This window comes from Platalea leucorodia (genome assembly GCF_965183815.1).
Source record: "Platalea leucorodia genome assembly, chromosome: 5".
In the NCBI taxonomy this organism is placed as follows: Eukaryota; Metazoa; Chordata; class Aves; order Pelecaniformes; family Threskiornithidae; genus Platalea; species Platalea leucorodia.
Window position 1 is genome coordinate 12331486 of NC_138827.1, and position 26644 is coordinate 12358129.

General features: G+C 40.0%; 1 protein-coding gene across 3 annotated transcripts in view; it reads right to left on the reverse strand.

The window, feature by feature from the left end:
- PRKAR1B (protein kinase cAMP-dependent type I regulatory subunit beta) overlaps positions 1 to 26644 on the reverse strand; it is a 103149-nt gene that overhangs the window by 65732 nt on the left and 10773 nt on the right. For all 3 annotated transcript variants that reach the window (XM_082311739.1, XM_082311738.1, XM_082311740.1), the window contains exons 3-4: positions 21035 to 21205; positions 17110 to 17201 (exon numbers count right to left, since the gene is read on the reverse strand). In XM_082311739.1, coding sequence (XP_082167865.1) covers positions 17110 to 17201; positions 21035 to 21205 — 263 coding nt within the window. The remainder of the gene's footprint in view (positions 1 to 17109; positions 17202 to 21034; positions 21206 to 26644) is intronic.

The following is a 26644-nucleotide window of genomic DNA, read 5'->3' on the forward strand; positions in this document are numbered from 1 at the left end:
CACAGGTATGTCAACAAAAGCATTAAGTAAATTATACACATAATTTCTATATAGTAATGACAAAAAAGGATCAAAATACTGATTTACCAATTTTTCATACTAAAGAACTGCCTGAATTCTATGCAATGTCTTGTGTAGCCCCATTATCTAGAAGTTTCAGCAATATTTAGCTGAGAGAAAAAAAGATGCACTCCACAGATGTATGTTATCTTCTTCAGTTCCAACGGAGGCCACCCAGTGGCCAGGTACAGCACTAGAAACGTTCTCCGCGTACCTACAGGTCTTTTATAAAAGGATTTGTGAACAGAAGAGAGTGGGAAAAGGGTTTCTATGCCTTACTGCTTTAGCTTTGACTTTCTCTTTCAGACTACTAGGCAGCAATTTTGCAGCTGCTGTTAGAGACAGCTCTCAAAGAGCAGTGGGGACGTCCAGCTTCCGAGCAGCACACACGCTGCTGATGCCGCTCTGACAATAAACGGGGTCTGAAGTAGCATTTGCATCATCTGGAGCTGCTCTTTTCCTAGCACACAGCCAGCTTTTTCTCTCTCACAATGCAGCACTTCCACAGAAAGATTTACATCCACACAGCATTCTGAGGAGTTTTAACATAAATACATATTTTGACAACTTTAAGCCTAGCCAGCTTGAAAATTCAGCTAAAGTGCTTTTGAGAACTACTGCAGGTACATAATATATCATGTGGGGTTAGCTGAGACAAAGGTGTAAATAATGGCACACTTAAGAAATTCTGTAAGATGGGTGCAGATTCAAAATATATATTAGACTTACCTATAATCTCACATGTGTAAATAATATGAAAAGCCACTGAGATATGTGCAGTAATTCCAGTGTAAAACCAGATCAGCGTCAAGACCACTGAATATTTCTCAACCACAAAACTACACAGCTACAAAGATCTTTAAAGTCAGTTGTAATACACTGTATGAACCAACAGGTAGAAGAGCTAAGACAAAATGCAATAAGAAAAGGTCTACGAGAGATAACGCTTTTGTTCTGGTAGTTCATCTCTTGCTTTATACAAATCTCTGACCTGTTAAAAGCCAACTTCTGTTTACACACTGAAATATAGGGCTTCATTTTTTCACACACAGTAAAATTTCAAGTAATTTGTATACTTACGGCAATTTCAATTTTAGCCTCCAGGGGTTAGGGTTTGGAAGTATGTTTTTTACCGGTTATATTTTCTTTGTTACTTTATACTTCTCCTTTTTAATAACCTTGAACACAGTGACCCCAGGTGGCAGATAAAACGATGGCTGCTTTCAGAAGCTGAGCCAGACCTTCATATTTCATCATGAGGCTGAGAAGTCTCTGTGCCCTAACTGGGAGTTCCCAGCATCAGTCCAGGACAGCTCGGTCCCTGCTATGGGACCAGGGAGGGTTTGTTCCAAGCAGGTCCTTTCGGGATGGAGCAGCAGGTCCCATTAAGGTTTTTATCTCACAACCACCATTCCCCATTTATGCATGGAGCCTTCAACTTTACGTGAGCGCTAGAAGGAGTCCGGCAGCACAAACCTCTATATCTGGGCCAATTCAGGCTGCTGAGAAGCCAGGTCAGGTACCCAGCACAGATCCTCATGCTGCCACAGCCAGGCAGTTGCTTTGCCCTGACTCGATCATTTAGGTAGTTCTGTACTACCAGCTTGCCCTGTAGACATGCACGAAGCTGCTTATCAAAATGAGACATAGATCTACATCCCACAAAAAACATTAAGTATTCTCCAACACCTTGATTTTAATAGGACTTGGCATCTTAATGCCTTTCTCCAAGCCTCAGCCACCCCACTTTGCTGTTCCAACTGGCTCAACAGCTTACTGGATTTTCTCATTACACTGCCTGGAAAAATATTCAGCTGCAAGAAGTTTACATTTTGTGACCCATAGTGTAAAACAGCACAAATAAAAGCGTTACCAACACAAAATACAAAATTAACAGTAGGCAGGCAACTTACAGTAGCTTTTCCATCTTTAAAAACCTGTTTTATTTCACAGGTAGAACGGATCAGTGAGTCATCTCTGTTCTGGAGCGAGAGCATCTGTAAGGCTTTGCTCAGAGGCTTCACTCCAGAAGAGAAAAGTGTGCTTTAGAGTTGATGTAAACAAATTAAGTACAAAGGGAGACTTTTCAAGCTGTTCACCAAAAAAAAAGTTGCCCAACACTATTTATTACATGGTACTTTAATTTGTAGCAATTAGCCATCACGTTCGTGTACAACGTTAATTAACTTCACGTGTGTGATTTTGAGCCTTGAGCCAAACTAGCTCTGAGAGAGAAGGAAGCACGGGGCACGCCAATGCCTTTCCAGTGAGATTGCTCACCGATTGCTAAAGAGTTCCCTAATGGCAATGCAACTATCCTGCCGTTGCCAGAGGGTGTCACTACGGCACTAGAACAAAGCAACAAAACAAATAAAGCGGATAAACAAGAAATGTGGAGAAGTTTAGCAGAAATAAGCTCTATGTAACCTTCGCATGAATTGTTCATCATTTCACCCGTGAGATTTAAGAACATGGTTCTGGAGTTGAAGAACAATATAAGCCTGCATTTTCTTTTCCTGCCTGTGTCTCTTGTGCTCTAATATGATTTCTAACACGAGGTATTGGAAAGAAGAAAGGAACTACCTATTAGAGCTGTTTGCAGAATCTCCATTGTTCCCCACACAATTTAACCTTGGTTTTCATGAAAGCATCCTTTGAAAATGGAACTATTCTAAATGCACAATGTTCACATTCACAATAACCGTATTCATCAGGCAATTGTTTTAATAGGAAGTTGCTGCAAAAGAAATCTAAATTTTCTGACATAATGACATATAGCCCAGGTAACTAAAAAGCGCCTACACTGAGCATATTAAAGTGAAGATCAGATCTCAAGTGCTGAATTTGGCTAAAATCCTAAACCAGAAGAGGAAGGAGGTCCCCAAGCCAAAGAGCACGGGAAACAAACACGCAGAAGCCAGTGAAAAAAAACCGTGCAACATAAGGAAGACCCCAAGGTGCACCAAATTAGTAGGTTTATTGTCTTTCTAGTCTAAATGCAATTTACTTATTACCAAAAAATGCCAGGAGTCAGATGACCATGAGCCTATACTAATATGGTACACCACGGCCAAGAAAACTTGATAGATGTTGAAATCTATGAAGAACTCCATTAGGATGTGTATGTAAGGGATCAGACATTAAAAGGCGTGTGCTGCTAGCTCCTGCTCTGAAGATGCCTCTCATTATCAGAGGGTGGGGTGAGTGTGAAAAGGAGAGCATTAAGTCCCAGGTGCCACAACACATTGCCCAAGCAATTGAGCAGCTTTATTTCAGCCATATTTTAGTACCAGGATAAACCAACTGACATTGCTGAGGACAGTTTTGATTAGGAAGGGTTTTTCCTGCAAAGTGCTGCGAAGCTCTTGTCAACCTGTCAAGGAATCAAACCCTGTGTTCTAATAATAGAACAATAATTTCATATTCTTGGAAATAAGTTCTAGTCAAAGCACAGGATTTAATAAATAGGAGAGGAAACATGACACACGACACACCATTAAAGAACAGCAAGTAAACTTGGATGAAACACCACTTATCGCTATTTTAAACCAAGTTTCTAAAAGCACAGGAAAATCTGCGTGGATGTTGTAACCACATTGCAGAAAGCAGCTGTACAAGGAACACGGGTCAACTGCAGTGATGAAACTGTCAGGACTTGAAATCAGGGCACTGCTACAGTATTTTAACATAGCAAATCCACTCTATCGTGGTGAAGGTTCAGCTGGCTGTTCTGGGAATTATTAGGATGTCAAAGGGCCAAAGTCTGTTTCTGGATATTGAAAAGTAATTCCCATTCACTTCATAAGACAGTGATGTGCCTCTGTTAGGGAAAAGAAGAGCAAGCATTTCAAAGGCAGCAGCAAAGTCTTGTTACAAATCTTTTAAACAAAGAATAAAAAAAGACAAAATTAAACAGAAAATATGTAGATCTGTTAGTTTGTTTCTCCCTGACTTTTCATGACAAATAGATCTCACAGGCTATCAGACATATGAAAAATACAAAGATGTGGAAACCTGAGCTGGAATTTGGCTTAATGACAGCAAACTTGGTCTTTCATTGAAAATGGAGAGAGGGATGTCAGGAGGTCTACCCTTTACGTGGACCTTGTAGTAACTGTAAATATAAAATAGATTGTCAGGACAGTAAAGTGCTTTCCTATTAATGAGAATTAAAGCTCTCAACTGTGCAGTTTGTTCTGCTTACCTCAATTACAACATCTGGAAAATCATTCAATTTATGTCAGCCTTTACTCTAGGACATTCATTCACGTGAGCAAAGAACTTTCAAATCTTGTGGGGTCATGATATAAATCTACTTTTTTCATGCAGTCATATCCACAAACAGAAGAATAAACTAACTTTGATTCTGCAAACAGTGACAATAATAGCCAATCTTTTTTAACTACTCAGATGGCGCAGGATCAGGACCTAGGAGTACAGGGCACAAGAAAGTAGCTTATATGTGATCCATAAAATAAGAAGCCATCACTATGCACTGCTTGGAAATACTGAAGCAAACCACTTAGGAGCAAGCTTGAGCCAGCATGGCTCTTTGGGCCAGAAAACAGTGTTCAGTGCTGAGACACCCATCTCATCGTCCGATCAGGAGCACTCTGCACAAAGCAAAGCAGAGGGCTCGGGGGTACCATTTGCTGGGTGGTACCCCCTTCTCCGTCAGTGGTAAGATCAGCCATGAGAGTTCACTGGTAAATAGATGCTACAGCAACTACGGCTTTCCTGATACTATCTAACACAGATGACAAAATCTCAGAGGCTCCTGAATAATATCCCATCCTTTGTAACGGAACTAAAACAATAGTTTAGCAAGAGACCCAATATGTGCCTATTTCAGGCGTCCAAAAATCAGTCAGGCTCCAAGTTGTAAAAGCTTGGCTTGGAGGCGTACCGAAGTCATACAACCGCTTTGTTCACAAGACAGAGTTGCTGACTCTTCATTAAGTGAAATAAATTTTCATGTCATCACATTTTGCCATCTTTTAAAAAAAACCCACAATATTCTGGAGCACTTCAGTGCAAGAACTAGTAACAGTGGAGAGCCAAGCTTGATCTGAAGGCTTCATGCAATGGAAAATCTGCCACATCCTGAGCTAATTTAAATTATAGATCAGTTCTCTGATTACTCTAAAAAGAAAAAAACTAAACTTTTCCAGTCTGAATGTGCCCAACTTCAGCCACCAGCTTTTGGATCACATGCCTCTGTCTATTAAAGAGACCATTGCTATCACTCACCTTTCCCTTCTAGCTACAATAAATTCACCTTCATTCTGCTTCGTTAAACGGAATACACTCTCCAAATACAAAACTGGGAAGATACTGAATGCCTTAAAATAGCACCTAATGCTGTTTTCTGGATATGCGGTATTATATTTTCTATTTAATGCACCACACAGAGGAGTGTGTTATACTTTTTAATGCAAATTTCATCTGTCAACAAGCATGTCTTTATATTGCTTATAAATCAGAAGTTTAATAAATATAAAAAAATAAAATCCCTACAAAGAAAGTGATAATTTTGTGGGTTTTCTTTAAATTTCTGAAAGCAAAAGGCAAACTGAAAACCCAATTTATTTTTCTGGCTTTTTTTTAAAAGAAAAACAGAGAAAAAAGGAATGTGATGATGCCAAAGGGTTAAAGTATCCTGTTTCGGGCAGTCTGAATATCTGAATTTAGCAGCTGACAGTGCATGGTGTGTCAGTCTCTTACAGCTGTTCCAGTTGATTCAAAGACCATCTTTGTTTCTTAAAATCTTAGCAACTGTTACTTTTTCCCGAAGACAATGATAGACCAGCTGTTACCTCACAAGATGCAATGTACTTCAGGTCAAAGTCTTTAGTAAGGAACTTGTAAAACAAGAACTAAATCATTCTTTGGGTTTATCAGATTTTTTTTCATTAAAACAGAGTTAGCAGCCTAACAGTCAAATAACTTACACTCGGTATTTCCATTAAGTGCACTGGAATGACAGAGAAATTTCATCTGGTTGCTGAGCTGAATCCTCGGTTTCTATACGGAAAAAACACACCACTAAACCTCATAGTATTATAGATTATTTTTTGTTTGAAGGTCAGTTTCTTTCTGTCTTTCCAAACGCGGTGTTACTAAGCAGATGTCATCTCGTAATGGCAATGCACGGGTCTAACCGTTCAGAACATAAGATGAGGATTTTCAAGAGAACCTTATAGGAGTTAAATGTTCACTTCCCACTATATATCAATCAACGTGAATATCTAGTTCCTTTAAGCTCTTTGAACATCCTCTTCTAAAGGCATAACTAAGCAACTTAATCATACAGTTGATCCTCCAGTACCGGTACCGGTAATACTCCCACTTGAAGACATGTAGGCTTTCAAAACCATGCAAGGTTGCAGAATCAGTCACCTAATGAAGACTTATTAGAGTAGGAGTAACTGCTGACAGGTTACCTACAACCCTTCTGGGGAAAAAAAAAAAAAAAAGGAAGCATCATTTTAAAGAGCTTTAGTTGAAATAAACCCTTGTTCATCCATGCACAAAGACAAATTACTGCTCCCAACAAGCTTCCAGCTGCTCTGATGCAGAAGACAAAGACTTGCTGAGAAGAGTGGATGTTCTTTTATTCAACCTTTGTGTTTAATTCTGGAAAGCCTTAGCATTGAGTAACGCATTTGTAGAACCACTGCCAGCTAATTGTTGTGTAAAGAACCACACAAAGGCACGGTCATGTATACTGCAGTGGTAGAAAGATTTTACAAGGCCTATTAAATTCGGCAGTAGTCTTAAGTTTTCTATTTTATATATAGAGAGATTTAGACTCAAGGTTTTTTCATGAGCATGCACGAATACTATTTGTTTCGGGCTTTTTTTTTTTCTAGCTCTAAAAAGGATTTATGTAAATTACTTCTCTGCCTTAACTCTGTTTTTCAGAATGGGTGACTTACTGCCCATATGTAAACCACTACTTTATGCAGAATTAAAAATAACTACCATTAGGAATGGCGCCGATGGTATTTGTGATGAAGAATATAAACTGTCTAACAAACACTGAGGGTGAATCACAATCTCTAAAAAGCTATAAACTGGCAGGATTTGTTTCTCGAGATAAAAATATCCATAAATACTAAATGTATGTGCTTTTAGTTATGTTTAAGAGAATAACCTATCTACCAGGCCAAAAACTGACATCACAAAAAGTACATCCCTAGTACAAAGTCTGCACACTGTCAGGCTGCTGTAAATGGATTGAGACTAAAGCAGATACAATCTCCTGATGACTGCTGAGAGCAGAACTTTGCATAACTAATTTAAAGACTGCTGCCTGCAGGCACCACAATAGTAATTAAAGACAATAATTCTTGGGTAAATGAGATGGACATACTGGAAAATAAAGTCAGTGTTAAATTTACAGCTAATCCTTGAATGGAGAATTGGATCGTTTATTTTCCAAACGGCTGGGCAATTCTACCTGGTTTCATTTCCATCTCTGCTGCCAGATGACTGTTGTCCCAAAATCCGTAACTGTTTCTAGTTTAAGTAGTACTCCTCATTGGCAAGCTCCAATTCGGCAGGACTGAATGTGCTTCCATTTAAACACATGAATAGTTCCTTTGACATCCATAGCAAGTCAATGGAACAACTCACAGTTAAACATGCTCTTTTAAATACCACGCTGAATCAAGGCCATAAACAAGGTATAAAAGGCACAAAGAAAAGCTGGATTGCCAGGTGGTTTACCTGGAAGATACCTTGGTGTGATGCAAAGAGGGAAACCTTTGTTTAGCATGCCTTGGTTGATTTGAGAGATTAATTTCTCAGATTTCTCAATTTCTTCTTGGTGGCTTACAAGTAGAATTCAAAGGACAGGCTAATCATCGAATATGACCAATGATCAGAAAAAAATCTCCCACACAGAGAGGTTTTGCACGAGTCTCTTCAGTACCAAATCTGCTCCATGTACATGCAACTTGTCTATACACATCTCCTCTGCCCCCAGGTTACCACAGTCCGCTGACCATCTCCTGGAGTTCCAGCGCAGGTGGGACATTCACACCTCTGCAAACCTTCACGGGATGCAGCCCGCCCTGCTGTGCACGCTGCACAAAGTGCATTGGGATGATGCTGCCATCCTCCTGTCTCTGTTGCTGCTCCCAAAAAGGAGGGGAAAGAAACCTGTCCGACTCTTTGGTCACAAAAAATCCTGATATAACCCAAGGAAGCCATGTTACTGACTCAATAAAGCCCTCCGCCCCCCACTCTGCCATGCCTCGCTGTGCAATTTCTCTCTCATCTCTTATTCTTTCTTTTCCTCTCTCATCTTCTGAGTGGCTTAGGTGGGCAAGGAACAACAGCTCATTACAGAGGTATTCACGCCATCTATCTCCATCCTCTGACTTTGTCCAATGACTAGGAAGGGAAATTAAGGTGCAGTTTTGCCATCACTTAATTTGATTTCAGCCCCTGCTGCTCCCAAAAGGGGAGGCCCTGCCCTGCCCTCTCCTCCCTTCAGCTGGCCAAAGTATTTCTGCAGCCAGGTAGAGAGTGGGAGGAAGGACCTGATCTGACTGAAAACTAACCCTCCAGGGGACGATCGCTTTTCAGAGAGCTGATCTGGCTAACCGTGGCCATGAGAGCAATAGGAACATGCAGCCAAGGTTTGGCCCTCACCGTGTTACTTTCTCCTCTGATACCAGCTAAGAATTTGGCTTAAATCAATGGTGAAACCATACCCTGAGGCTCCTAACTGAGGTGGTTTGAGCACCAGCTGACTTAGACACCTACAGCAGGCAGAGTACATATCCCCCCTTAACATCCACGTGGTTTTAGCACAACATGGACTCCTGGAGATACAGAAATACTAATGCAGTATCATGGGAAGGGAATTTTTCTTGCACTGTTCTGCACACTGTAGGCATATATGAAGCACAGGCAGGAGCTAGATCTGTGTTTGTTTTTTAACAAAAGAGTTAAGTTACAAATGCAAGGAAAATACAGGATGTTTAATGAATATGTCATAGCTGTGGCATCCTGTTTCTAAAATATCTTGCTCCTGAATGGGGCCGTCTTAGGTTTCTTCCACATATACGAGGCTTTCCAGCTGGCCTGCAGCCAGTGCTTTAATAAAACATGGTATTATGTAGAAGTGAATAAAGCTTATAGCAATAATAATGTCCTTGAAATTCACTAATCACCAGAAGTTTCAAAACTATTTTAATATGAGATCAACAGGACAACAACTAAAATCCATCTGTTAGCCATGGAAAACCACTTTTCTCATGTTAGATTATGCCTGTACTGAAAAAAGTACCCAAGTCATTATTGAATTGGATAAAGAGTGTGTTTTCTGAATTTGAAGACAATACCTAGCTGTAAACAAGGATGTAAAATGATTACAAATTGAAGAAATGGTCTGAGAAAACAGATACACTTTCAATAAAGACACAACAGCTAAGTATATTTGGGCAGGAATAACCAACAGCATAAATACATGGTGAAGATTCACTGCCAAGGTAGCATTTCTGCAGGAAAGGATCCAATGATTCCAGTGATCACATGCTAAGTAGGAGTCAACAATATCCTGTTGCTGTGAAAAATATAAAGAAACAAGAAAGAGGTGGACCAACTGGAGAAAGTTGAAGAGAACAACAAAAATGGTCATTGGTCTGAGGAACCTGGTCTGCAAAGGAAGATGGGGAGAATTAGATTCATCTAGCTGAGAAAATAAAAGATGTGTGAAATAACAATAATCCTTCAAACAGATAAAAAAAGAGAAAAGAAAAAAGTATAGAGAAAGAATACACTGGTTTCCCACTACTGAGGATCCAAGAATTACAAAAATAGAGCTAAGAGACTTCTCCCATCCAAACAGAGGACAAACAAAATTATGTTCAAAGAGATTTGCCTAACCTGTTCTTAACAATTATAGATTCTACAATCTATTTAAGCATCCTTACCACTAGAAATTATTACCACGTCTAGTTTACATCCATTTTGTACAATTTAAGACTAATCCTGATGTTTTGTCTTCAGGGTACACAGATACATGATTACTTATTTCCCCTCTGTGGCACCCCTAAATACTTTTTAAGAACGTTATTGTGTCTCGATGCTCAGGAAGTCTTAATTTGGACACTAATGTCTTTCAAATAGCGTATGTTTCTGCCCAGTAAGTCCCTACAGGACCCCACTTTGCCACCAATCATGGCTTACAAAACTGCCTGAATTGCAGAACACGGGTTACTTAAAACACACTTGTAACAAGGTAGTAGAACATTTTTCTGAAATGCTAACAGCAAGATGATGGTATATACAAAAATTTGCCTCCAATTCTGTCTACAGTATCACAGTAGCATGTGCCCTTCACAATGTTTGGGAGGATGCTGGGAAAAGGCTAAGAACTTTTGCTTGAAGAAAACTCTTGGTTGGCTTGCATGCTCAGTACTAATGCCAATTTTCATCTTTACATCTTGGCCCCAACAAGCACAGAAAATAAAAAATGCCCTTTATTCTCATACCTTTTTCATGCAGGCAACACACAAGAGTAAATGCAACACTGTGTTTTGCTGCAATAAACACAGCAGTTTTGTCTGCTGTTTAGTTCATTTGTTGTTGCTTTTTTTGTGCCTTTATAAGAGCTCAATATTTTATTAAAAGCATTAAACACAATTTCCTGACTCTTGTTTCCAAAGCAGTTTCACAACAGTATGCTGTTCAAACAAACCAATTTATTATTAATCCAAGTAATAAAACACACAAAAGTTTTCTGAAAGCTGTTGCAGGCATTACAGCTGCCTGTACATTAGTAATAAAGAATAAATGCTTGTAAAAATTATGATATTAGCTAAAATGCCAAAAGTGGAGTCTGGAAGTGCATGTTAAATATTTACCTACTCTCTTTACTCCTTGATGAACATGTTTTACGTAGCTTTTACATATAAATTTTACATAGCATTTACATACAGATATGGTGAACGTTTAACCATTCCACTTCTTTATGTGGTCAGCAGGCCACCGAGCTTCTGACCAGGGACTGACAGATGTGGCTTATGACTCACAACAGAGCAGGCAGCCACTGGTGACATCCTGGAACCAAGACTGACATGCCTGCTGCTCTCAGTCCTGCTCTCTCACCCACTGGTTATGCTTCAGTTATATTTCCTTCTCCTCCTTGACAATCATCAGCTTTGGGTCCAAATTCCATTCCCACAGCAGGTCACCTCTGAACCTTCTCACTGCCCCCCTCTCGGTGGTTGCCCCTGTCCAGTAGAGAAAGAACATCCTGTCAATAAAATGATGAAAAAATATCTTTTATTTTTATCCACAGAAGGAAAATGAACAATCTCTTCCTTTTTTTTCCCCCATCACTATTCAACATCATGGTAAAGCCAAGTGGGTGTACTTGTATTCCAGCATTACATGCTGAACCGACAAAAATTCTTACTAGCTACACTACTGCCAGGTTAGAAGAGATTAGGACAATCGGACTAGCCCCTTGTCACCAATTTTGACTTTGTACACCATTTCACAACTAGGAAGCCTTAGAGGATGTTAATCTGCTGGATATCCAAGAGTGGGAGAGGAAATAAAATGCTGCCAAGTTCTGGGTGTAATTCTGTCTTTGCATAGATAGAAATCATTCACTGCCTGCTGACTGAACAAAACAAAAGCAGCAGAGAGGGCATCAGCACAACACACCCTGCCTTGCTGATTTCTCTCATATGCAAAACTCTCAAGCATCACAGACCAAAAGAAGGGGCAAAGTTTATGCAAACTCTTAAAGGCCTTCAGAACGGACCTGAACCATGAGATCACATTGGAACCTGGAGGGATAAGATCAGCAAGGAACTTCTTCCCCTTATTCAGCCATTAGAATCTATAGCACAGGCCACCTAAGACAACACTTGAATGTTATTAAGTGTAACTTCCTACCAGCATTCTGGAGGGACATTACAAAGATAGATGCACTTTCTGAAATATGCACTTCTGCAAAGTCTGTAATTTCATCTTTGAGTTCTTTTTATTAGGTACAAATGCCATAATCAAGGATTTTATTTAACTTCTTTTTCTGCTGGGACTTCCTCTTGGATCACAGGTGCAATGAAGAGAAGAGAAACAAGATGGCTTCTGCCCTCAACTGATGTTAAAGACAAACTGTTGCAAAGAACATAATCTATAAAAAATAAATTTATGTTTCTAATGCAAAAATCCCTCGCAGGTAATGTTGCCATTTCACTTTTCCCCAGTATAATGAAAGAGAGCGTAAATGCTTCTTACCTGGCTGTTGGTCCAGCTCCACCGATGTTTCCTCTCAAGGCTGTTCATCCTTGAACAGACTGCAGAGCAATTCCTAGATCTTTCGGGTACACAGCCTACACAGCGCTGTCTTCTGTATCAGAAGTTGTTCTATGCTGCAAGAAGCTCCTTCAGAGCTGTCACACAAGAAGTTGTTTTGCAGGACTCTGCATATATATGTAAGGCTTTGGTGAGCACCAAGCCAGGACCAGAGTTGCTGATCTTGCAGTGATCATATGTGATCATAACCAGCAGGTCTTTAGAGTGCTCTCTGCCTGGGAAAACTGTCCTCTTGGTGGCCATCTCCACAGCTTCTGCATGATGTTTGCACACCAGTATGAACTATGCTTTTCCAGAAAATCTTGCTGCGGTCACATCTGAGCTTAACTAACCGGCTCCACTGCCCACCTAATAAAACTCTTTGAGCAGTCTCTTCCAAGAGTTTTTGAGTGGAGTCAGGAAGGAAGTGGAGTACAGAAGAAACACAGAATGAAGGGCAAAACCCCCATGTGAACATAAGCCAGCCCATATGCATCATATGGGGTGGGGGAGAGGAGGAGAGAGAAGTTAGAGCACACGTGCCTAGGGACCTGCAGGATGATATAACAACACTATCAAAATCCAAGCGTAACTACCCAGGCATTAAATACATCCTAGCTGCAGAGTAAATACAAGAATGCCTGATAAAAAGTGAAAGGGCTTTGCCACACATCCCAACCAGGGAAGCAAACCCCATCAAAGCACCTATGACATAAGGCTACTCTGAGAAGACTGCAACTGAGTTTGGGCTGATAAGAAGACAAGAAACAAGAATGAGCCCAAAGTAGGCACACTGATGCACATCCACGTACTCTCTGCAACTCACTAAGCTGTTTAGTTCATAATTAAGCCCATCACCCCTTTAACATCCCTTTTTTCCCCACAGCTCATAAATATTTACACTGCCTGTGAGTATTTCACAGAAATTTTAATACAGTTCAGTAATTTTTAGATGTGCAATATTTTAATAAACAATCAAAATCAAACTATACCTATTAAAACACAATAAGAAATTAATTTTGTGAAGCCCTGATGTTGCTTTAACTTTTTACAGCTAGTTTCTCATCGATTCAAAAAAATTTGGATAATGAGTATGTGATACATCCATGTAAATCTGAGGTTTTGTTGTCAGTGAGCATGTAACAGACCAGCTCTAGGCAAAGGGGGACACACATAAAATATACATCAGGTGCACATGTGCAGAAACACAATTAAAAAGCCACGCAATCCTCATTTTGCAAATGAGAACAACAGCTCCCTTACAGTTAAAAGCACATTTCCACTTCAGATAATGGGCATTTTGCCACTGGCTTTGAGAGAACCAGGACCTTGCTCCAGAGTTTAATCAAGATCTTATTGAAGTCAGTGGAAAAGTCTCACGAGAAAACAGTGGACTGCCACATCACTTTGCAGAGCTGCACTGTTCTTTATTAGCAACTCTTGAAATGAACATTTTGGCAAAAGTTGTTGATAACTAGCTCTGCTGCTTTTAGTACTGATGCAGTTACAGTTTCCCTTTTATTGCACTTTTCAGTTTAATTTTACACCACAGACTGTGTGTATGCATGTGTGTGCATGCATGAGATGATAGATGGCAACCCTTTTTTAAGCATGCCACATGAAAAGATGCTATCTAAAATAAGACTTGAACAAAACTATTTCAGACACCAGTGCAAAAAGATACTTGTTTACCTTAACTTCAGGATGACTTCCAATGCAATTAATCATTCATATGGAATATTTGACACACAGATAATATGCTACACACTGCCTTTATAAACAAGGGTTTATGTCAGACGTAAGGACCTTCACAGCTGCCAAGCAGCAAGTGCAACACAAGTCATGTGGACTGCACAGCCACAAAGCAGATTAACATAAATATCTTTTCAGAGGAGAAGGAAAAATGTAAGAATCATCCACTGTAAATGAGGAATTAAGCCCTGCTAGTTCATCCTTCCCCAACCTGAACACCTCCCACATCTTGGTGAATGGTCAACCACGAAATTAAATGAAACAATGATACTGTCTTCTGTGTAGAAAGCACTGAGGAAAATAAACACCAACACCACCACTGCAGCACAGAAAACGAAATATCCTCACCTAGCTTTCCACCGTTCTAAGAGGACAGAACCCAAATGAAGTCCTACACCACTTACTTTACTGAATTATGTATCTGCATCAACAAGATGCAAACTGGAAGTGATGGCAGTGGTATGCTCCAACTTGCTGACTTCTCCACACTTGACAAACGAAACCAGACAAGGGCAATAGTATGATGTCAAGAGTAAGCTCAGTTAAATGCAGAGAGAGAACAATTTATTCGTTCATTACAATCCTGTCTACAAAAGCAGAATGCATGCATCCTTCCGTGAGTTCCTTTTTTTTCCCCGATGTCAGCAATAGCTTGTTGTGCTCGTCATGAGGCTTGAGCGAGGCACCTAGACACATCCTTTGAGCAAGGGAGATGGTGTATAGCTGAATATGCTCCAGTGCACAACCCAGAAACCAAGAAGCTTCTAAATCCTTTGACAGCAAACGCAGTATACACCTGGTCAAGCCATAGTTTGAGGACTGCCAAGAGCAGACAGTCTACAACACATCTGCAGCACACACATGGGAATCTGTACAAATCTCTTCATTCCTAACACATACCCATAACAGGACAGTCTGGCTGACAGAGGTAAATGTGACATGGGGAACAGACAGGAGAAACCATGACCATGATGTACAATCAGCACAGTGCAAGAAAAAGCACTTTTCCTTCAGTTTTTCTCTCTCACCCTACTTTGATAACATATTACCAAAATGTCCCTTTTCCAGCCTTAAAACCTACCCTTCCAGTGCCTGTCACGTTAGCATGCTGAAGGTATAATTAGGGTTTACAGCAGTTCTGTACAAGAATTCTCTGCTGTGGGTGAAAAAGCTAGAAGAAATGTTCAAAGTTAATCCTCTTCTAATTACTCCAGAAATCTGCATGCTAATGCGATTTAATTAGGATTGCAAAGTAATTAAACTGTGTAAATGCCTGCAAGAGGGAGCAAAATTTGCACACTTGAAACGTGCTTTGACTGAGAACGTGTGAGTAGCCCCACCAATACTGTACTGCTGATGTTCCGCCAGTACTAAAAACGTCAGTGTAGACAAAGTCTTTGTCCTTTCAAACCACAGAAGCACAGAAAAGTAGGGTTGGCAAGGACCTCATGACATCACTTAGCCTATCTGCTGCAAGGCAGGACTGACGCTACTTACGTCATTCCTGGCAGACCACAGTCTGTTCTTAATGGCCTCAAGTGGTGGAGACTCCACAACCTACCCAAGCAGTCAGAGACCTCTTCCTAGTATCTGACTTGACTCTTTCTTACTGCACTTTAAATCTGTTATTCTTTACCCTTTGGCACACGCAGCAGTTTATTCCTCATATACCATTATTCATATACAATTATAAGCTATAATCGCGTCCCTCTGCCCCTGACTTTTCTTGTGCAGGCCAACCAATCCCATTCTTTCTTCAGAATAGATGTTATCTAGATCTGTGATCGTTCCCACTGCTCTTCCCTGAACTTCCCCCAACTGTTTATTCTTGAAGTGCAGTGCCCAAAACTGGACACTGTGTTCCATCTGAAATCTTTCCAACACTGGGACGTCTTGCATGTTCTCCTGTTTAGCTACCCCAGTAAAATGTGTATTTTCAAAATGGCTTGACATTAGTGACTAATGTTCAGACCATGATCACAATAAGCTCCACATAGTTTTTCAAGGAACTACGAAACTGCAAAACCGTCTTATAGTCATAGGTGTTCTTCCTGCCTAAGTATACTTCTCTGCACTTGGCTCAGTGACAATCCATCCTGCTTTTACTAGAACATTTCTTCAACCTGTCAGCATAATTCTGAATTCTAGCCTTGACTCCCAATGTTTTAGCAGCCCTTCCCATCTTCATGTCATCTAAAAATTCAACACACATACTCTATTCCACCTCTGAGGTCATTAATGACAATAATGATGAAAACCAGACCAACTCTTCCCACATTTCACCATTGATAACTGCTATATGGTACGGCTATCCAATCAGTTTTGCATAGACTCCATAGTGGTTTCACTGAAGACATGTTTCCCTTGATTGTTTATGAAACTGTCATACACATCAATGTTGAAAACGTTACTAGAAGTCAAGCTGTTTGGCCTCTGTTGTGCCTTCCCTAGCTACAAGACTTGCTACTCAGTTGTAAAAAGATATTTTCAAGTTTTCAAAAGTCACGTTGGCTGTTACTGAACTCCTTGGTCTCCTTCAGGTGCTTACACATAATTTGTTTGTTCCAGATATTCAAAGAACAAAATAATTTACCTGTAATTCTCTTTTTCCTCTTTATAGATGTTATGCTTTTTCTTTCCCACTCTTCCCTCACTTGACCCATCTTCCCTGAGTTCTCAGAAGTAACTACAAATGCTTCTGAGATTGCTTTAGCCAATTCCTTAAGTACCCTAGAATAAAGTTCATCAGGCACAGCTGATTTGAAGACATTAAATATGTCTGAATACATTCTATCCCTTTTTTAGCTTGTGATTTTACCCTCTGTCATAATACCGTAAGTGTGTGTGAGGGTGCATCTAGTATGACTCAAATGCATCAGTGAGAGTAGTTCTGATCCCTGAGTTAAAATTTAATATAATTTCTTGTCCTCAGGTCAAGCTATAGATTCCTTTAAATCATAAAGTACCTCATACCTTCGTTCATTGTCATCAAGATGAGCAAAGAGCACGTTCTTGGAGATGGCCTTTGCCAGAGCAGTCATAGTTTTATAGTCCTTTGGAATAACCTGTAGAGAAAAGAAGGAAAGGTAATTACATGCCTGGTTGTATTTCGTCATAGATCTTGAAATCTATAGAAAATGCCACTATTCAAGATAATGGATGCAGTTTGATTTCAAACACTGAGGCAGGTTTAGGCTATAACATAAAGCCACTAAGAAAGTAATAAATTACAGTTTTGATAACGTGAGGATAAGAATTTATGTTCTCGGTATGACAACCAGAAAAGAAACATAAGATCTGGGATGAGTGGGGAGAAGGATATCCATAAATTACTATAATTAGCAGGTACTGGCAGCTGTGTAGTCTCCTTTCAAATCTCTTGGACTGAGGAAAACATATTTCATATTCTTCTTCCCCCACAAACAATATCAGAAGCAACCTAGTTTTAAAACTAGAGAATGAGCAACATTTCTTTAGGTAAAAGGTAAAAATGTGTTGATTACACCATACTTTTCAGTACTGGTTGTGGTATAAGGAATGGAGCTCTTGAGAGGCCCACCTGGGTCAAAATCCTGTGCATTTGCTTCATGGCAAACGAGAAGGACTTGCATTTGAGAATGAAGAGGCATTTTAATTTTTGTTAATTGGGGAGAAGGCAAAAAAAAAAAATTGCTCAAAATATATGTTGAAATTCAGGAGTATGTTTTCATATGGGGTGAACTTTTTTTATAAGACTTTTGCAAGTTAGGCTTTCCACTTTGGTATGCATTTTGGTAAGATATTAGTAAAGACACTGTATCTCTGTATTTGCCAATCATCTACTCCTGCCAGTCAGACTTTGTGATTATGAGAGACACAAGAAATTTGTAACAAGGTTATGACTTGTAACAGATGTTCTTTGACTTTAGTAATGTGATTTTCCTTGATAGTTTCATTATAATGCGACAGAATCAAGCCTATCTGAAGATCAACATCTGTTTGCCCGTTTTAATTACTGTACAAAAAAGGTCTGATAATGGACATTTATCTTTCACATTTTCTTATGATAGAAATAGTACTTCTGTCTTATTTAAGTTACTAAGTATGCTGATGTGTATGTAGTTTCCTTTCCTCATCCTGGAAAGGCAAGAATACCACCCATCCAACCAGAAGAAGGATGTCTCAAATGGGAACACTGATGTAGAACCAGGTCTCACAAAGAATTGCTGTAGATTTATTTCAAGGGAAAATACTGCACTGTGAAGATCTGAAGTTAAACTCTGGCTTCAGACATCACTTATATTGACTGCTGTAGTCATTAGACTACTCAAATTAAGTCTAGAGAAGCATGTATGTATAAACTGGATATTTGTATCAGAGTGAAACTCAATCTAATTTAACTAAAAGTTTAAATTCCTTGATGTTAGATAAAATGAGCATTTGGCCATTTTATTCTTGGCTTTTACCCTATCAAACAAACCCTGGATTGAATTGCAGTCCTGAACCCTTGCTCTATTAAGAATACCCTAGCTGTTCAGCTTACTGCTGATGAGCCAAAAGGGTAGATAATTAAATCACTAAGACATTAAACTCCAACCTTTCTGGCTGATCATGGAATAGCGTAGACTAGCCTTTCTCAGTCTAAATCTGCCGAAACAAAAGCCACAAGGCAGAGACCGAAGTGGGTCTGTTGGGGCAGGGACACAGAAAACACAGGGGGGATTCTTTAGGCGTCACAGTAACCAGGCATCTCACCAAAATCAAATGTCAGGAAGAATCATTTGACCATTCCTTACATTGCTCTTCCAAGAAATCATTGAATGTTCTCTTCAAGCTGATAATCCTCTTTACAGCAAGATTCCTATTCTGTTAGTTGTTAACTATATATTATGTCAGATGTGTTGACAAATATTGCTTTCTCTAGTTTCAAGAATGAAGCAAGATCTTCCTTTGTGCTCCTCAGAATGGAGCCATGCCAAGTACTTGCTCAAACCACAAAGCTAAATCTCCTTTGATTTTCTATCCAGTGACATAACTCATTGCACTGCCTTTAGCACTACTCATCCTATAGTTCATCCCTTCAAGGGATCCTTTAAATTGGCTTATGATCCAGATGTGTTTCTATCCAGCACCTGAATTCAAGCCAGTGGTTCTTCCTGGCTACTATCTAAAAATCCATCTGTTTGCAATAGTCTAACACAACCCTTGCCTTGCTTTTTACACTTTTAAATTAGTTTCATAATTTGTCCTTTCAGTGTCTCCCTTTATTTCTGTATTCTAGAAATCTCTGTCACAAACACACATCCATGGGATTCACCATGGGATTCATTTGCCGACGGCAGAAGACAAAGCACTGACATAAACCCTCCCAGTGCTAGTTCTTTATTCCTTGCAGTATCTGTAGCCTGACAAGAAACCATCCCCTAAATTACTATTATTTAGGTTCAGTCAGTTCCTAGGAAATTAAAACCATAACAGCCCTAGTCACAGAACGCACAGAATACAATCTGTATTGCTGCTTCTGGCTCTTGCCTACCCATGCTACTGTCAGGGCTTATTGGCATCACTGTTGGAAAAGGAAGAAAACAAAGTTAACTCCAGGTTCCATTATAAACATAAAAGAATTACTCAGGGGTGTGGGAAGGAATATTTCCTTTGATTTTCAGAAGAGTCAGATGGAGCCCATATTAAGCAGAGAGAAATGTGATCTCTTCATGGAAGTTTTTAAGGGGCATGTTGCAAACTGCCCAGAAAGAAAAGTGTTTGAAAGTGGTTTGAAAGTTTAAAATATCACACAAGTTTTTTAACAGTGCAGTGCATTAATAGCTTGACCACAGTACTGTTAAAATTTACTGTATACTTGCAAGCATTATTTAACAGCCACAAGAATACTCCTCCATACTTGCTTTTAGGATGAAAGGCTATCCTAATTCTTTGCTTCCTGGGACAGAAATCCCCAGAGCAGCCAGTGAACTTGTATCATAAATGGATGACAACAGCACATCTGACTGTAAAGGCAAAAAGTATTCTGCCAAAAAACAGTGACTTACAAAACGTATTCCCATAAAGAAAAAGCTCTTTGGGTTAAAACCACTCCAGGCATGCACAAAAGCACATCAGTAGCATCTGTCAACCTTATGAAGTGCATTTTTAGCCTAGCTCCCTAAACAAACGTGACATACGCTATTGTAATGTCTGTCTTTTAATAACCTTGGAGAGCTTTGGCCAGTTTAAAAAAAAATTTGAAGAGTTATTAAGAGATATCAAGGATACAACGTAACTAGATTTTTTTGTGAAAAAGGCAGTTAAAAAAAGAGAAGCCCAAATTAGTGCTCCTGCTGAAGAAATTACCTAACTTGGGATTGGCATTTCTTCAAAGACAATGGTCACATAAAATTGCCCAAGGATGGTCAACAGACTTCTGAAAACCTATGGGTTAAGTAGTACCCAATCAACACAGGAACCATGTGCCTGAATGGTCTAGGGAACCTAAATGAGCTAGCTTAGAAAACGTGAGCTAGAAGTGACTTTTTAGGAAAAAAAAAAAAGGCAGGAAATGCAGCAATAGAAAAGGCTGCTTTCCAAAACTGTGAGGTTCTGACAAAACCCAGAAGCTGTCGGAGGCTGTGATTACCAAGAAAATGGCTGAGAATTACCCACCCTGTTAAAAAGGGAAACAGATTAGCAGCACATCTCTAAAAGGGGAAGAATAGAGAATGCTGAAGCAACAGTTATGGGGAAAGTACTTAGTCAAGGAGGCAGGAAAAGAACTTGAGTGTGAAGAAGATGGTCAAGCCATGCATATGCCAGCATGAGGACACCATCCTACAGGCTGACCCATGATTCCAAATTATGAGCAAAATATGAGTCACTTGATTGTCCTGTACATCTCAGAATCAGACAGACGGCAACACATTACCTTTCTGACGTAAGAAACAGCATCCTCTTCCGTGTACACTTCTGCACTGACCCCCCCTCTCCTGCGTCGGGCTTTTACCACTGGGTTGGGAGGAGGAGGGGAAATCTCATCATCATGAGAATCAGACTGGGAACTGGATTTCTGCCGAGCCAGTATTTGTTTGCATTCTTCCTGCAAGGCAAAAAGAGTCAATGAAACATCTCTTACCCAAGTAGCTAACTTGCTGGATATGCTCGACTCACTCTTCTTTTACGACTCTCAGCAACCCCTTCCTGTCTACATTTAGATGACTGTCAATTTACATATGTGTACTGCTGAAAGAAAATTGAAAATTTAATGTGAGCAGCATGAAGGGCTGACACTAACTGCCCAGGTATCATCACTCAAATACTTGACCTGTTCAACTCTTTCTTACATGTAATGGAAACCAACGTATTATAAACTGCAGACATATAATTGCAGCTACTCCTGACTGAGAAAGCAAAAGAACAAGCCTCTGTTGCTTACTCTCCAACATCACAGCTGTTATTTTCTCAGTTGGCTTGTACGTATCTTTGTCTCTTGTACAGAGAACGTATCAGAAGTCACATGTCAATATATTAGATAGGTTTCTTCATCTTGCTCTGCTTTGCAAGCTTACTGCCACCAGAAAGATGCTCCCTACTCCAGAGTTTCTGTCATATAACAGATTTACAATCAATGGGACTACTTCCAAGCAAACAAGATCCAAGGTAGGCTCCAGAGGACTGTGAAAAATGATGGCTGGCCTAGCACCAGCTGGCCAATAGGGAGGTTATTCTCCAAATTCCACACTTATGGAACAGGAAGTAAAATACAAAGGGGAATCCCTAAGAGATAGTGACAAGACCAGGAAACAGTAGAGAAAACCTTCAAGAAAGGATGTCCGAGTTGCAAGATGTGGTCAATTCATACACTGAATTATTTGACTCCTAAAGAACTGAGACAAACAAGATTACCCATAATTTTTTTTTAATTTATTTTTTCCAGAGTATTTTTTTAATTTTAAAAATACTTCCAGTATTTTAATTTAAAAATAAATTTTAAAAAATTAATTTTAAAAATATTTCCAGTATTTTCCCAGAGCCCATCTCCTATTCTTCAGTTTCCTGGGATTCAAGGGAAAGCACACAGAAGTAAAATTCCCTTTGCATCATCCACGTCTATCAGCCAAAGGAACAGGGGCCTGTCTGCTCGTTCCCAGCCCACCTCCTCGCCCCCTGGTACCTCCTCAGCCTGGCATCCTGCTCACAACACACCACGCTGCCTTTGCTACCTCTTCAGTGCCTTCTTAGCTAGTTTCTTCTAGTCTTTGCTGACCTTGCCTAAGGCAGGGGAGAACTGGAGATGGGATGGACAACATGTCCAGTCCTCAGCTTGTCTGATACAGGAAACCAAAGGGCACGTGCAGGAGAGACATAAGCACTGTAAGGAGGTAAGCTGACCTGTGCAGCAGTAGTCCAGTAATTTTATTTGCTGACATCTATTACACTGCCGTAGGCATAACCTGCACCCTGACAGTCTCAGGGTTATGTTGATCAACATACACGTAGCCATCCAACAACTCCCTGAACAACTCCAGTATTTTTGAGACAATTCAGATTAGCAGCATTGCAGGCTACCCAAAAGAAAAGGCAGCAACGCTGAGGTCCTTGCACACCCCTTAATACCAATGTTCCTTTGACAGGGATGCCAGAGCTTGGCCTCTGTCTTACACAATTAATTTCCAACGAGACTTTCCAATCAGAGCTAATACACGGAGTCAGTGGAGGAGGGAGGATCTGGGAGCACCAGCGCTAGACATGTGGCGGATTACCAACACAGCCAGTTGGTCTCATTGACAGAGGAAATGAGTTATAGTTAACTCATCAGGTATGACACCAGAAAAGAGCGGTACAGAAAACTGGCACAAGTTCACAATTTTTAAGCTTGCAAGAAAAACAGATGATTAATATATGTTTTGCCATTGATGTTTACAAATGTCTGACAAATCCAGTCATGCCACTTGTCTTTTCTGGTCTTATTCCAGTTTCTTTCCTCACCATCACTGACATTGCCCCTCTCATTAATCTAAGGAGCCTTTGACACCAATCTTTGATGTATTATTGCTACTTGAAATAAATAACTAAATAGTATTTCCCATGCTGCATAATTCAAAGTAACTAGTCACACATTCTTATTTTGATTAAGGGACTACTGAAATATTTAAGAAACAAGCACAAAGACAAAATGTAGAGGGCTGGCTAAAGATCTGACTTTTCAAGGTCCTGAGCTGCCTCAGAAAGTGCCGAGTTCTTTCTGAGATCAGTATTTTTTTTTAAATTGGGATTACAACACCACAACTCGTGGGCCATAACACAGTTGAGCTAGGTGCTCTAACCAAAAAACAGAAAAAACCCTGATTTCAGATGTATTAAAACCTTACTGAAACTTTTTAATTTCCAATTCAAATTTCAAATAGCAGCACTGGATATGTAAAAAATTACTCAGCTAGATTTTCCTATTGTGTAAAAAGTGCAAGTCCTATTTAAGCATTCTTATCAACTTCTTCCCTACTCCTCTCTGTCCGTCTCTAGCTTCCTTAACTACAATTATGCACTGGTAGAAACACACATACTTAAAATACAAATATGTGTGCTACATATTATCATTTTATTTAATATCCAGTCACCAAAACCAAACCTATGACTGAAGAATTTCAAATAATATTACTGGCTATTCAGCCTATGTATCTCTATGATAGTGTTAGTGTTCTCTGTTTATATTAAATGAACACAACCAAATGCACCTTCTTCATAAGCTTAACTGAAAGGTAATGAAGACCCCTCTGGACAGTAAGCAGCTGAAAGCGTACTAGAAGGTAACTATAGCAAGAAGGCAGTCAGGTAACTATTTAATGGTATGCAGCACTTACACAGTTCTTTTTATACATAGCATATTTACTCATAGAGAAGAGTAGAGTAGAGCCCCATCTGAATATCAAATACACACTTCTTTTTCAGTACACACTGTATAAAAGGCACTTCCAAGGAATTAATAAATAATATCTCTTCTGCCCCAGCACAGATTTATACACGCAAGAAAGCTCAGTGAGATAAAATTAATATCACAAAGCATGCTCTTAAACCCAAATACCTTTTAAAGCCAAAAAGACATTAAAGGATTATAAAAGTGAGTTACCATATGATTCATTTTAAAAGGAACTGTCTTCGCTACAAACTCCTTTTATATAAACAGCAGAGAGTTGACTGGCTGGCTTTTCCATATGCCGCTATTTGTAGTCTAGGTAGGATTTCCATTACTGAACTAGAGAGTGCCTTTTGAAAATAAAAGCGTACGCTCTGTCCTGGGTTAAGCTTTCAAAAAGCCATCTTCCATATATCCTGGGGTAAAACTGCACAAATACAGCAAATATTTTAAAGGAGGAATGGACTCTCTGAAGAATAGTTCTTCAAACACTGATCTTCAGACACAGCTTGATGTGAACGCTTGTGCAGAACTCACTTTCAAGTAAACACCTCACCATCTTTTGTTGTCATGACAACAAGCAATCTCACTCTATTTGGATGGCACAGATAATTCACAATCATATTGCCCAGTTATGTCCACCTTAAAATGAGAAAACACATGGAAGACACAACTGCAAAACAGTGTAATTGCCTTTGAACAAGTCCCAGTGAGCATCTTCTTCTGTTTACACCAGTAAAGGCTTACACCAGCACTGGCTTTAGTGGAGATGCTCCTGACTTGCAGGACATGTAGGGTCTGATCCAATTATCCATAGTCCAGCGCCACTTTGGGTGACCTTGCTTGGCTTTTAGCTGCTGGCTGAGGAGGACACAAGTCTCACGCTGTCCTGTGTCACATCTACCAGCCCCAGTGGACATCACATATAATTTAAGGAGTCTTAAATGGCAGTAGGGGACCACGTGTGTGCCACTGACCGAAGCCTTCAGCATCACTGCCACAGTCCAATACTGGTATATTAACACACCCCAAACCTACAAAACAACATTGCTGTGTGGCAATAACACCCTATTTCATATATACATAATCTAATCCTACTTCTGTTCAAACCATGTTGCAAGTGACCAAAAACCTAGCTAAAGTTGTGAACAAAAGTTTTTCCTGGGATTTCTGGGGGAGATAGATGGTGAAACTGAAATACAATAACTGACTTCAATGATAATAAACTGGAAAGGAGAGAAAATATACTATCGTTGCCTCAAATTAAAAGAAAGAAGAACCAATAAATACAACTGCAGCAACCCATTTACCTTTTCTATGTCAACCTTCAGCTAAGACATTTGTGCTACAAGAGGCTGAGGTATAAAACACAGGAATTTAGCATGCTGTCCTCAGCGTATGGGGTCATCATCTTTCCCAATTAACATTTCCATGAGTTTTTAATGAGTTTAAACACTGCAAGTAAAGCAGCCACAATGCTGAGCCAGTTTTTAGGTTTACCCTTCCTTTCAGACCACTGCTGAAGAGCACACATGCTTCCTGACCCAGAAGCTTTCTTCTCTATCAGCTGGAGCATTTCCAAACAGAAATTCACTTCCAGTAGTTCCTCTCCCGGTCTCTCCTTTCAGGCTTTGTCACTGCCTGGAAACTTAGGTGTTTCAGTTGAAGGAAGGACAGCACCTGAGGAGGCTCCAAATCACTGTGCAGCTTTACAACAACATCCCAAGGAGACTTTTAAAAGCAAGTCAGCCGTTTGGTGTTACTGCTCACTATCTCTGCTCTGCCTCCTACAATTTATTCATTGCATTCAAAAGCAACAACACAAAGTGCACTCTAAATGAAATATTTTCTCTTTTTACTTTTTCCTCAAGCGCATTCATAAAGTTTTCTGACTGACAGACCTGGAATCCACTTTCTGTTTATCCACAGAAAATGTGCAGGATACTTCAGGTGCACATAACTAATCTCTCTTTGCACTGGAGTTGACCCAGAGGAGATGCTCTCAATACAGGAAGGTTTCTAACACCACCCCATCACTCCTGGAGGCTGACACAGTGATTTATAGCAACTAATAAAGGCCAAAGGCAAAGCACTCTGCTTTGTTGGGAGCACAGGACTGACTGATGCCATCACTGAAAGCTGGAGAAATTTGGGAGGTCTTAATGTCCTTTCCAGTCTTGTCTTTGTCACGCTGGACAACTCTACTATCTTTACGATCGTTCAGCCTTGTAATCGGAGACTCTTCACACAATCCCAACTATTGTTCCGCTGCCTTCCTGATGTGAAATGCCGCCTTTTCTTCTGCAGCATCAATACGAAATATCTTTAACATCCACCCCTCCTACTAAGATACTTATCCACTGCTTCAATTACTACTACTGCATCCTCGGTGGCCTCTCTGCACCTCAGTTAATTTCCAATTTCCAATCTAAGCAAAATTCTCCTGCCAAAAATCCTCCTACTCTTCTGCCGCTCTGACTGCATCGCTCGCCTTCTTGAGTCCCTTTACTGGCGTCCTTTTACCTCCTGCAACATGTTAACACTTCTTGTCTTCCCCTCCAGTGTCTTGCAGTATCTCAACCCATCGCCACCTCTTCCCTACTTTCCTACATACACCTCACAGTA